This window comes from Colletotrichum phormii (assembly GCF_030913505.1).
Source record: "Colletotrichum phormii strain CBS 102054 chromosome Unknown BDP81scaffold_15, whole genome shotgun sequence".
Taxonomy (NCBI): Eukaryota; Fungi; Ascomycota; class Sordariomycetes; order Glomerellales; family Glomerellaceae; genus Colletotrichum; species Colletotrichum phormii.
The window spans coordinates 571,649-584,876 of NW_026851457.1; the positions used below are offsets into that span (position 1 = coordinate 571,649).

The 13,228-nt window shown below is 54.0% G+C and overlaps 4 protein-coding genes across 4 annotated transcripts; 2 read left to right on the plus strand and 2 right to left on the minus strand.

Moving 5' to 3' along the window:
* Positions 1-3,386: 3,386 nt before the first annotated feature.
* Positions 3,387-4,174, minus strand: BDP81DRAFT_432663 (uncharacterized protein). Its single transcript, XM_060590803.1, has one exon. It carries the CDS (start codon positions 4,029-4,031, stop codon positions 3,645-3,647), a length of 387 nt encoding a protein of 128 aa, XP_060442959.1. The 5' UTR covers positions 4,032-4,174; the 3' UTR covers positions 3,387-3,644.
* A 444-nt stretch (positions 4,175-4,618) lies between these two features.
* On the plus strand, positions 4,619-5,570 carry BDP81DRAFT_432664 (uncharacterized protein). Its single transcript, XM_060590804.1, has one exon. It carries the CDS (start codon positions 4,650-4,652, stop codon positions 5,121-5,123), a length of 474 nt encoding a protein of 157 aa, XP_060442960.1. The 5' UTR covers positions 4,619-4,649; the 3' UTR covers positions 5,124-5,570.
* Positions 5,571-7,895: 2,325 nt separating this feature from the next.
* On the plus strand, positions 7,896-8,305 carry BDP81DRAFT_432668 (uncharacterized protein; the record flags this gene model as incomplete). Its single annotated transcript, XM_060590805.1, has 1 exon — positions 7,896-8,305. Exon 1 carries the CDS (start codon positions 8,089-8,091, stop codon positions 8,302-8,304), a length of 216 nt encoding a protein of 71 aa, XP_060442961.1. The 5' UTR covers positions 7,896-8,088.
* Positions 8,306-11,810: 3,505 nt separating this feature from the next.
* Positions 11,811-12,983, minus strand: BDP81DRAFT_396334 (kinase-like domain-containing protein; the record flags this gene model as incomplete). The annotated part of the gene is made up of 3 exons (XM_060588173.1): positions 11,811-12,093; positions 12,156-12,831; positions 12,947-12,983. The coding sequence occupies 3 exons, from the start codon at positions 12,981-12,983 to the stop codon at positions 11,811-11,813; spliced, it is 996 nt and encodes a 331-aa protein (XP_060442962.1).
* Between the last annotated feature and the right edge of the window lie 245 nt (positions 12,984-13,228).

Sequence of the window (13,228 nt, forward strand, 5' to 3'; positions counted from 1 at the left end):
GCCAGCTGTTCTGCAACCAGTACTGCTTTGGTGTGCATTACGGTCAGCATGATGCCGCCCATCTTCAAGAAGAAGTCCACATGGAGAACGATGAACGCCTCCTCCAGCTTTGGCATCACAGATTTGCTCCAAAAGCCAACGCCCGCGCTAGCAAAAGTTTGAACAGTCAGAACAAAGTGAGACCACGCCCGCAAGTTGCGGCACGGCACTGCCAATCCCGCCTAGGCGATTCCTTGGTTTCGAAATCATCATGAATGTTGTTTCCCATTTCGCATCAACAGCTCAACAGCAAAAGAAGACCGCAACGGGGCAAGCGTCGGGTGCTGTTCATGAAACGACACACACAGAGCACCCTCTCTTCGGCCTCTGAGACATTCCCTAATGGTTTTGCATCCTGCCACCAGCTTAACCGTCAACTAGCGGAACACGAGGGGCCGTCAGCCAACCACGGTCAATCGTCTTGCACTCTAGCGGCCTGCTGGCATGCTCAGCAGTGGCTCCCTGTTAACTTCAAAGGCTTAGGCTACCTTCAGCCTAGTCCAGCCAGGAACTGTCTCCCAACCCCACGAACCTGAGAACCTCACGCTCTAGCTAGGGAGTTTGCTCCTTTGTCGGGCTTTCGGGCTATCAGCAGGAACCTGGATTTCATGGCGCACCTTGGCTTGCCTGAAAGGGGAGAAGAAGCCGTTAATCGTGTGGCTTCACCTACTCGCCTCCCACTGAAATCCCAAACAGACTTTCCGAATACACGGAGTTCCTCCACAAGGCGGGAATCTCATCCAATCCTCGATCAAGCACAAAGCGCTCGATGCAATCCTAGTCCCGAACTCAACAGTTAAACGCCCAGGCCAATCAACCTTTACCGCCAGTCAATCACAGCCAAACGTCGAGATTGGGCCTCATGCCTTTCCCATAACCGGTTACCCTGCCCTACGCTGGAGATGATCTCCGGCAGCACGCAGGACACGGACTCTGTCTTAATGCTGCCAACAGCCTACGGATGGATACAGGCGCAATCCTGCCACCCGCCAAAAAGTCAAAAGTTTCGGGTTCGCATGACTGATGGCTCCCTTCCCGCAATTGACAAGAGGGTGTAGCCATGCTGTGGCAGGGAACGAGCTCGTTTTCGACTTCACTGGAGGGAAATGTCCCCCCTGTTGAAGCCTGGCAATATGCTCACGCACTAATCGTTACTCCCGTCCCCTGAAGTAGATCGTTCCCCACGTTACGGTTTCATGTGTATGCCTCTTCATTCCCAATCGAATGCACTCCCCCCCTTCTTTCCTCCGGCTTTACGTGTCCAAGTCGCGTTTGGGATCACTGCAACGGTTCCCCTATATTCTCCATTTCATTCTGACTTTCTCGGGTCAGTGGACCGACGCCGAGACGCAGGGTGAGGGTCGAGAATGCGGAGGGGTGAGGAAGCTGACAGCCTAACGCAAGCAAGCAGTCACAGTCACGCATTGTCAAAAGGCCCCCAACAAAGTGAGCTTCTCCTGGCTCCATCGCGAGCCAACGACTTGCATGCAGAGTCTTGTGCGAATTAGCCCGGGCCCCTCGTTGCAAAGACATGGACAGAGACTGGATGGCAGCTGACAAGCGGGCAGAGGCACCGTCGACAACCACATGCCCGAGCCCTACCAAGCGTCTTTTCAAAATGACCTCCTGCGACGGTGGCTTCGCCATGACCCGCGGGACCCGCGGGCCACCGAGCGACTTGCGAAATGTGTCAGGCGTCTTGGTTCTTTATCTGTTTAACTGACGGGCAATATGATACCCCTCTTATCTCGGGCAGGAGGGTACTAACGACCGCCACCATGCATCAAGGCGCTGCGTGCTGGGAAGATGGGTATGCTTGAAGTTCTGCAACAGCCTAACCTCTATTGCAGCCCACCCGGAGTTTCCCCTGAAAGACACGACCGATCTGCACCCTCTTTTGCTTGTAACGCGGCGGGGGAGGGAGAGACTACAGCTTCGAGTCTAGCCCTGGAGAGAAGTGGTTGCGCAAGCGTACGAGTGCATCATCGGCTGTCCAACTAAACCCCATTCTCAGGGGGGCGGTCAATGGCAGAGGAGACTATTCAACTGTATCTGGCACCGGAAGATTGATGCAGTAATGCAACCAGGTACCCTGCTTACAAGCATCACAAGCAAGACGGGAGGAACTTGGAAGGGGGGGGAGCAGAATCAACCCATCATCACCGCCAGGATATGCTCATTCGCTGTGGCATCTCCAATCCATTCGGTCGAGTTGGTCCACGTCGCATGCTGAGCCAACGCAGAGACTCAACCTCGTCCAGCCATTGCAGAAACACTGCAGAGTCCGCCGGCCGTCCGTCCGTCTAGATCGTCTCGGCACCCGACCGAATTCCTCACCGCCTCCCTTCTCCCTCCCCTCAACGACTCCCGAGCCCCATCTCCCACCTCCTCAAACTCGGGGCCCACATTTTCCGGAAGGCCTTGCCGCTTCGGTCCTGGTGTGTCGGAGACCACTCCGGTACAATGCCACGCGAGAGCCGTGATTGGCGGGATGGCCTTGGAACAGAACACCAGCACTGCAGTACGAGTTCGCCAATCGCGCCTCAAAGCCCAGGCCACACGAGGTGGCTCTGTCCCGAGACAAATTGTGGCTGAAGTCTTGAACTTGCCCACGACCAGCTGGCTGGGAGGCCTATTGACGAAAATTGATGGGGTTTTCCCCCGGCCTGTTGGGTCGAATGCGACAACGACTTCGGCCACAGCGACGTGATCCGGTGCGGGCTCAGACAAAGTGCATCGAAAAAGACACCTGTTCGCCTGACGCAGCAAACAACGGCAGTCTCCGCCACACGGAGATGTTCGTGATGCGATTTCAAGCGCCCACTGAAGCGATGAACCAGTTATGGTGTCTTGTCCCCTGCACCGTTCGGCTTGTGCCAGCTGATGGGAGGCATGCCCATGCGTGGGTAGGGACTTGGGACCATAGAATGGGGTGATGGAAACCAGGCATTCGCTGAATCTGTACCCCGCATAGGGCGGTCTCTCTCCCGTTTTGAGCCACAGTTGCGGCCATGCCTTTCATGGCATCAAAGTTCACGCCCCCCCCCCCCCCTTTCCCTGTCACGCTGGGATGCTCGCGCGTTCCCATTTGCCCAGCAGGGATTCCAAGGTGTGGTGCGTGCGCTGCTCTCAATCTGTCATCCCATCGCTGATCGCCGGCCTCGGCTCTTTAGTCAGTTGATCGACGACTCTCCCGATCACCCTCTTCAGGGATTTTGCTGCGCTGTGTCGGGCCCCCTTGTTCCTGTTGGCTGCTGGCCTGGCCTGCTGCGCTTTCCCTCGCCCAGGTCGCCCTCGGCCCTGGCCCCTCGCGACTCGCAGTCGCAGTCGCAGTCGCAGCCCCAGCGCCATACCGTAGTCCGTAGGACGCGACAGCGACGGCGAACGTACCACGGAACCAGCCACACTTCGGGCCTCCCCCGCGGCGATTATTCATTCTCCCCTCCCGTCCCACGCGAGCCGCCACTTCCCGGATCCGAACGTGGCTCTGGTGGTTAGTCATTCGGTTCCTTCTTTGGTGGCTTTGAGGGCCATGTTGACCCTCAACCGGCCAGCGTCACAATGCGAATTGTCTCCGTCGCAAGGGGAGAAAAAAGGAAGAAGAATTAATCGGCACTTTGATAACGCCATGGCGGTGCAGTCAAGCCAACGTCACTCATATTCAACAACCCATGCCCATAGCATTGGAAGAGAAGGCGCAGGCACGAAGCCCGCCAAGCCACTCTTCGTACGAAATGCCACTCCGCCGAGACTCGACAGAACGAACACTGCAAGATTCCTGCGAGGACTGTGTAAGGAGGTTCCTGTGTAAGCCAGTGGTCATCTTCCAGCGGCGTCCGCTTACCGGAGCGTGGCGCCGTCCGGTCACTTCCATCCTTTGATGTCTCGGTCGCGGCGTGGAAGCGGGAAAAGTTCGCCGCACCAGGACCACGCCGCACCAGGACCAACAATAAGAAAGCAAATATTCTACCACCAAAACTGAGGCTTGCCATTTTAACTCTCCCACGAGAATGATGCAGTTGACCGATATTCCAGCAGCTTTGCGTCTACATTGACACCCCCTTGTCCATCGGGCCGCCAGGACAGCTATCTCTGAAAGGATCGCTGTTCGAGGTTTGAACAGATGCAATTCAAGGCTTTGGTGCTGGGCGCCAAAAGACTGCAGGCGGCGTATTCCTCTTCTCAGCTCAAATCCTTATTCTCAAACGCCAGCTGCAAAAGACGCCCGCTCGTGGACACCAATCACAGCAGCCAGCCAAGATCGTCTCTACCTTACAAGCAAGAGTAAAACAGGCGACGAACCGCTCGCCGTCGCCTCGAATCAGCCCCCAACCGCCGCGTTTCAGGAAGCGCGTCCTCGCCCTCTGAGCCTCAATTCCTCGTTCCATCACTGAGCTGCAGCACCATGACTAGCACCCGCGCATCAGTCATCCGAACATGCCCTTCATCCCATGTCTCCCGGGAGGCTATCGTTCCCCCCACAAGCGCCCGTCGACGTCTCGTTGGTCGGCCCGGGCGGCATGCCTCGAATAGACGCCGCACAGACTTTGGCCGATGGAAATAGCCACGGCAATCTGCGCAGCCGCTGCCATTCTCATGCATCCACTAGCATGGTCATTGGCCCCGCTGCCGCAGTCACCCTACCGACTCCAGAATCCTACTGCAAAAGTGATCCGCTAGCTAAGCAAGCAAGGACGACAACAATTCCCCGAAAGCAGCACACCTTGATTCAACTCTATTACATCCCCGTTTTGGGACTTGGAGTTTTGCCCACCAACGCCTCTCAGAGTCCTCTTTGTCATTTACTTCATGAACCCGACAGACTGGATGAAGGCGTTCACAGCTGTTTGCGCGGACCGAGACATGATCCAGCCCTTGTTTTCACCGTCGAGGGAATGGCCTTCAGCAGAAGCAGCAAACATCATCGTCGTCAGGGTCCACTATCGCAAGGATCCCCACTGGGCAACAAAAGAGCTTTCTGTCCCATCCCACTATTCACCAACGAACTTCAACCCGCATCCGGCGAGACATGTTCAGCCAGCGCACATGGCAGCCTCCTGCTTCATCGACAACCAGAAACCTAACGGGCACAGCCTCCACAAAGTGCCTCGATCCTCCCCGTCGCAGGATGCTAGAGGCACACTTCCCGCCGGTTTCTATCAGGTCTCTGTCCGCTCAAGGTGTAGTGCCCACCATCGTGCTCCCGCAAGCTTCAGGTCCCCGAGACACGCACCACGTCCCTGGGACCGGTATCTGTCTGTTTGCGTTTCTGCTTCTCGTTGGATTTTGCACGCCCTCCATGTGGGAAAATTGAGTAGCCTCAAGCCCCGCGGCGCCTTGAACTCGCCCCGCGCGCACCGCGTATTCTTCTCTCGTTCCCAGGTCCCCGGTCGAAAGTCTCCCGTTTGCGGCATCGCCGGTGACGTGCGGAAAACTTCTTCGTCGCCTTCTAGCGTCTTTCTACTGGCCGCACCGTCACTTTTCTCAGGCACACGTACGCTCGCAGCCTTTTCTTTTCCCCTCGAGTCCGGCGCGGGAAACAATCGAGGGCCCCAGGGCCAGAAACGGCCCCATCCGCACACACACACACACTCCACGCGATTTCGTAAAGATACGCCCAAGAATCTGCCACACAACTTCTGGTCAGGCATTGATACGTCGGTTCTGTTCATCTATTGCCCTTTTGAACCCAAGTTTTTTCTGCCCGGGCAAGCAGAACGCCAGGCACAGGTGCAAGAGCAGACGCCCGTCGAGGAGCCTCTCGCTCTGTCGTGGCGATCTTTTCGTGGAACCTCAAACTCATCGGGGGGATAGGTAATAGAGTGTCTCTCATCTTGTCCCATCTAGGTATGGTCACTGGAGCTTCGAGAAACTCTCTTCAGCTAGACTTTTCACGAAAACGTCTACGGAGGTCTCACCCATCGGGGCTGTGCTGGAACACTTTCCCAGATTCCCGGGTTTTTGCCACCCCCAAAAACCAGTCACCCGAAATTTCCCCCGTTTTAACCTGTTTCTTGGGATCATCGTAGTTTCGCACGTAAGAAACAGTCGCCGGGCCTGTCTTACCACTTTCAATAAAGATTTCCGGGTACGAAATCCGGGGGTTAGGTATGAGTTTAAGCAGCAAGGAGCAGCTGAACCGCAAGCCCGGGAATCGAGATAAAGCTGGAAATGTTGGTTTCGTTTCGTTTTGGTCGTTCGGTGGGTAAGTATCTGGCCAGGTCTGGTTTGGTGTGAAGTTGGTGATGTTTCGTCGCCGGCCCCTCATCGCGGATGACGTGTGACGATGTGTGTGATGTGGCAATCACTCAATGACTTACTTACTGACTGCAGTCTCTTTCTGTTCCTTACTCCTCTCCAGCGTCGTCACCAGGGCTTACGTAGATGAATTGGACTGACTACCGCAGTCCTTTCTTCTTGCGGACTTCACGTATTAACTCTGGGGCCTTTACCGCGGTATGTCCCCCCTTCGAGACTTTCTCTACTGCCGACTCATCATCTACAAAAGTTCCCGTGACGGATGGGAGCTTACTTTGCTGACTGTCCAAAGTGATCAACCGCCTTAACCGATTTACCCGTCATTTGTTTTGTTTTATTTTCTTGTTGTTCGACACCAGACCGGTAAGAGATAGACCCCCAGTCCTCCCCCCACCCCCTGGTGGGTTTTTAAACTTTTGCACATTTGCGAGAGGATAATCGCCGGAAATGGCATGGAGCTGTTGATTTACATGATGGCGGTAGAAGAGCAGAGGTAAACACGGACATGGATCTTTTTCACCCGTTTTACCGCGGTTCCTGATTTTTATGTGTGTGTGTGTGTGTGGTTCTTACCAAGGAGGCTAGACTACTTACGATTTCGAGGCGTTTGTTCGGCGCTTTTATCTATCCCGCGCGAAGCGTCTCTCGGTCCGTAGGGATTCGTCGTTTCGAGAAGATATCGTTTGTGGGAGCTTCTCCATTTGGAAAGGGAGAAAGGCTGCCTGCGGTACATACCTTGGACAAGCTAGGTATCACACATGCTTACTCTTGCAGGTTTACATTGGGCATACATGGGCGTTGTTGGCACACACGAGTACATGAGTTAAACCCCAGATACACGGAAAGATGTAACCCCGGAGCGGCGCGGCGATGAGGGATGGGGGATGGGGATGGTCACGATATTTGAGACATTTCTTCTTAGTGATGGTTTTTTCGTTTCTGGTTGTGCCTAGCCCCCGTCCCTGACCTCTTGAACATGTGTGCTAAAAGTGTTGTCGTCGTCGTCGTTGACATTATTGGCGTAGTGCTTGTTTCCCGTCTCACACTTGACCTTCCCGCCTTACGCGTCTCCTTTTTCAGTGAGGAGCTTCTTGCCGTTGCTTCTCTGCTTTTGACGATAGCTTCGGAACGTGGTAAGGTAAGCAGTGTATGTGGAACACTCTGGTCCGATTTGTGTTTTGTACATGCCCCTATCGGTACGACGGAAGCATTTTTGTTCAGTGTTCCGGTTTTCTAAAGGGTAGTTTGCTTGTTGTGTATACTTGCTTTTGGAATATGTTCATCTTCTCCACGCTTGAACATCGGCGATTAGGCGATCCAGGATATGATGGCTGTTTAATTACTCATTGAGTAAGAGATGTATCATTCATCGATTTGGGGAATTGTGCGCGTGATCGGATCCCGCTCGTCCCGTCCGGGGAGGTTCGTCCCGCCGCCGGGGGGGGGGCAATGGGGGCTCGGCGGGGTACGGATAGGCGGGGAGGGGAGGTAGGGCAGGGAAAGGAGGGGACGGACGGCAAGGTGCCGGCGCCGATGCCGATGGGGGGCGGGGGGTCAGAGAGGACGATCTTCTCCTCCTCTGTGCGCCTTCTTGTCGACCTTGTGCCTTGTGCCTTGTGCCTTGTGCCTTGTGCCTTGTAGGTTACTGACATGAGTAAGGCAACGGTAAAGCAGGTGAAGAAACCACGAGGCTTTCGTTTCCGCCGGTTTAGGGAATATCTTTCTTACCCTTCATGCCAAGATGGAGATGATCACTCATCGGCCATGCTTTGCCAAAAGTAAGTAGTGCCCATGTTTTCTTGTCATTCTTTTTTCCTATTCGGGAGAATCTTATCTATTGGACTATCATTGGTCTGGAGAGACTCAGTGGTGGGAATTGCAAATAGCGGATTGGTCTCTTTCCTAATTGTTATTAGGTCCTTGGGGGGGTCTTGGTATGGCGGAGAGGATTCCGGGTCAGGTAACCGTTTCGTTGGGGCTAAGGACAGGAACGGGTGGATATTGTGACATTCTAGCTTACTCTACCAATGCCTTGAAGCATTGAGCATTTTCTAGAGTTAGGGTAGTGGATTTTTGTTAGTGCTCAAGGAGGCGGGCGGGAAAACAGGACGATCGTCCTTCCGGTTGAAGGACTTACGTGTGTGAATTGATAGCTCGTCGATCGTCTATGGGCGTTTCATCATTCGTCTAACGTTTGCCTCAGTCCCCCGCCATCATAATTTGTAAAAAGGCTGGACATACACACACAATTACTCGGCATCCGATGTAGATCCCTTTTCTCCCCCCCACCCTTGCTGATTTCTCTCAGAAGGGGAAGCCGTTTCGTAGGGCGAGTCCATCTAGAAAGGTCGAAATCATGTAGAAGGCGAACGACACACGGAAGCGTGTGGAGGCTCTAGCACTAGGAGAGAGGGCGTGATGAGAGAGAACGGGTGGCACACCTCCCGCGCCGCTCGGGTTATCCAAATCTTTCGATGTAGTCCTCCCCACGCCAGAGAAAGTGCTTCGATTGCGCGATGGGGAGGCAACGGGGGGTGGAAAGTCAATATTGGGTGATGTCTTAAAATCATGGCATAGGATATACCTACGCCGTTCTTCATGCTCCTGTCCAGTATCTTCTGCTATTCTGTTATTCGATTGTGTTTTGCCCCTCTCTCCCCTCTCTTTCCTTTACTCAAATGTCTTAGGTGTCTTGGGTGTTTTCCTTCCTTTGCGCGAAAGATCCTTCTAGCGCTTCTACGTTGGATGTCATCTAGCCTCATTCGGTCACGTCCTCCTCATTGACGAACAACCACGCCCCCCCTCATCCCCTCTCACAGAGTAGAGAAATAATAAGAGAGAGCAAAACTCCGCGGACACCCAGCTTGAGGATTTCGCCGGGAAAGGCAACCACTCCGACGACTGCCGCGCGGGATAGCCACCTCCCAGGTCAGGAACACGAATACCTAGTCTATAGCTGTCTGCCCCTTCTCTTTCCCTTTTTTCCTCATTCTAGAAATAAAGAACAAGGACATTCAGTAGGGGGTAGGTAAGGTCAGGTCGGCGAAGTGGGAATTATAAGCCACCGTTGATTGTCCTAGGTTCCCCGATGCCATTTTCCTTTTTCCACGTTCTCAACAGTTTTCTTGCGCCCCACGATATACTCAAAAATATCGCCGCATATGGTTCATTCTCCGAGGAGCTTTTCATCTTTGCACACCTCTCGCCTTTTCTTCTCTACGTCAACTACGGAACCTAAAGGCAAAAAAGAAGAGGTATCTAGAAATGACCTCGAAAAAGGGCTCCATGACGCCGTTCCCACGCACCCCCCCTCACCCCCCTCCTAATTCCTCACGCGAACGTATTACCGTGCCAGTCGGCTCATGTCTTTCCGAAAGCACAAGGGCCATTTACTACTTGGGGAATAGGTAATGATACGATTTCCATTTTACCACGTGTTTCGGGCCAGGCACATCGTGAGACTTGTATGAGAGAGGTTTAAACCCTTTCTTCAAGTGCCGGGCGGGAAAACTCGAATGGTTTCGTTTGGAATAGAGAGATAGAGGATGAGCTGACGAAAGGCTATCTTGGGGCTGAAAATAGAAGATATCCAAACCTTCTTGTTTTTGCCGGATGTGGTCGAATTTTGCCCACGATGACTTCACTGAGGGATGCCTGGGTTGGGATGCCTGGGTTGTGCGGACTGTCTCCGCAGACGGGGTCAACAAAGAAGACGGTATGCGGAAGTATGAGCAGAGTGTTTTGTATCAATCTTCCTCCTCCTCTAGGGTAGAGGGTGATATGCTTGATGGCTACCTTAATGTTAAGCCACGATAAGTTACTCCATACGACTGTCGTGAAATCATGTTCGAGATGATCGAGTGTATCGTCTCGAATGGTCCTTCCACATTTCACGCTACGTACGTGTACCTCAGATATTGGACTTGAACGATACAGAATTTCTTCGCACCCTTTTCCTTATCCAAACGGTAGGAAGGAAGGGGGGGTCTAGTGAGGAAGCGCTGGCAGGGCATCCATCTCCCAAAACCTCAGACAAACACACAAGACAAGTCCACCCATGAAGCCCTCGCCATTGCAATGTCTGCATTCGCAAGGGAGGAAACCATCAAACGCCGTTTCCAATAACTCCTCCAGCTGAACCCCAACCCCCCCCCCCCCCCCCCCCCCACGCCATGCTCCCCGTGTCACAGAACACAGTCTCGAACACTCCTCTACCTCTGCCCTACATACGCAGAAACCCTCCCCAAGAATCGTTCGATGCGACAAAGGGGCGGGAATCAAGTATGCGTCTCGCCAGCAAGCCGTTAAATTTCTGTCTGTTGTCGAACGCCGCGAGATAGGCGTGTAAGCAGGTTAAAGCTAGCGGGAATAATGTCTACGTCTCTCCCTTGAAAAAGGACACGGCTAGTCGAAACCTTACATGGTCGGATGAACTGATCCTCTACAACCCAAGCCTCTGACACCAGACGGGAGAGGGTCTAGGCTCCATGCACGAAGGGTTCGTCTCAACACCTCGAGCTCTGGACCTGGAGCGTATACAGCTAGGGTTACCGCCGTTTCCAACTCTACAGGACGGAGAAGAGACGATGGGAAAGGATCGAGATAGTCCCTACGCCAGCGAGGCTTATAAAACCAAGTCTGGAAGCATCCATTTCTTCAAAGATCCGACGATCCCCCAGATATACCTGGAACCGGGCACCGAACACGCCATGTTTCTCGTTTGTGACATGATTTTCAGCGGGAAAAGGCAGAATGCCAAACGAGTCTTTTTGTTCCATTAACCTGCCCTACCGAAACCGACCGTATGCATCATCTTACTCCGTACATTAAAGTTTACGACAAAAGAAATTAAAGAAGTCAAGTTTCCTCCTTTGTGTGTGTGTGTGTGTTGGATGATGTTTTTGTTCTGCTTCTTCTTTCTCTCGTTATGTCTGGGGGAAAGGCTGCCTCCCCCCAGTTGTCTGGTGGCACATGGACTGGACGACTGATTGATGGTTACGTCGATGATTTGTCGTCCCACAATGTGCAATGTGCCGCTGAGCCAAAACGCAGAGTGTCAAGACGCACACATCATCTCTTCCTGTCGCAACATCTGAATGCCCTGACAACCCATCATGTGTGACTGTGTGCGCATCCTTACATCCGCAGACGTGTCAAGCTGCCAAGTGCCGAACCGGTTACCCACGATTCCCCGGTTACCTCTTACCAACATGGCCTGATGCATAGTTGGCCATGGTCCCGCCCCCTTCAGCGGATAGAATGGTAAAGTCTGCTTTTGTGTAGGTGAACCTCCAATGACCAAAAGGGAGACAAGCATATTCTCGCAGTATCCTGAAAACCCGATAGGATACTGATCATAGAGTCTGCTGTTTGCCCCAGGTCGGCCCCCGAGAAAACCCCTTTCCCTCTCCCTGTGTAATGAAGGTATAATGCAAGGACCGAAAGTGATATGATTAGAAGCGGCCGAAGCGCTGATGCTGCATCGGAACCGCGCGCTGGACTACGGGGAACTCCTAGTTGCCGTAGTGTCCGTTGATGCGGCCGCCGCTTCTGATGGTCTGGCCAGAGTGCTGGTCGGGGTAGGACTCAAAGTACGGGTGGTTGCAGGCGGCCTTGGCCGAGATGCGGCTAGCGGGGTCATACACCAGCATCATCTCGAGAAGCTCAAGACCATCCGCATCAAGGTTCGTGCAAAGCGGCAGAGACTCGTCGCGGATCCACTTAGGGAAGGAGCTCTTGAAGTCGGGGTACGACGTGACACCGGGCCAGACATCCTCGGTCGGCGTGCCGAGCGAGCTGTGGATGAGTTTAGCGACTTGTACAGGGTGAAACAGGGGCTGCTTGACAGGAACACGTACCGGAAGATCTTGAAGATCTCGTCAATCTCGGAGTCACCGGGGAAGAGAGGCTTGCGGGTGCACATCTCGGCAAAGATACAGCCAACGGACCACATGTCCACGCCGGTGGAGTACTGGCGTCCACCGAGAAGAATCTCCGGGGCACGGTACCACAGGGTGACGACCTCGTGGGTGTAAGTGCGCAGGGGAACACCGAAGGCGCGCGCGAGACCGAAATCCGCCAGCTTCAGGTTGCCGTCTCTATCGATCAACAGGTTCTGGGGCTTGAGATCGCGATGGAGGATGCGGTGAGAGTGGCAGTAGCGAACGCCGTCGCAAAGCTGCCACATGAATTTCTGAATGACGTTCTGGCCCAAGCCGAGACGGCCAAGGTACTCGGAGCTGCCCTCGGGAAGGGCCTTGCCGCGACCGCCATCGTTGACGGGGAGAGACTCCATGTACTTCTTGAGGTCGAGATCGAGGAACTCGAAGACGAGGTAGAGCTTGTGGCCATCGGCGTGGACAATGTTGAAGAGGCGCACGATGGTGGGGTCGCGCATCTCCTTGAGGAGGGAGATCTCGCGGATGGCGGTGGAGGGAACGCCCTCGTCCTCGGCCTCCAAGCGAATCTTCTTCAGCGCCACAATGCGACCGCCATTGAGAAGGTCTCGGGCCTTGTAGACGACACCGTAGGTACCTAGGAAGGAAGGAGTCAAGTCAGTATTTATTGGTGACAGGTGACAGCCGACTGGTGTTGCGTCATGCCATTCTGGGTCGACTGCCCGGGATGGAGTTGTCTGCGGCTTGCTTACCTTCACCAATCTTCTCGAGCTTCTGGTAGTTCTCCATGGTTGCAGTGCGGCGTAATTATCCGGGAGATCAATTCGCAGGGAATAGGGCAGGTAAATTAATTGAGTCCGATCGTAGGGTGGTCCAAAGAGTGTTGAAGGAAGTCGTCACGATCGGGGCGGCCTTTGTTGTTCGGGTGGGCTCAGGCTCGTTGTGTGGTCGGTCACCTCAGAGTGTGGAGGGGCACAGCTGAGAGTCTCTCTGGGGCATAGAGTGACGGGAAAGAGTCCAAAGGGAGGAACGTA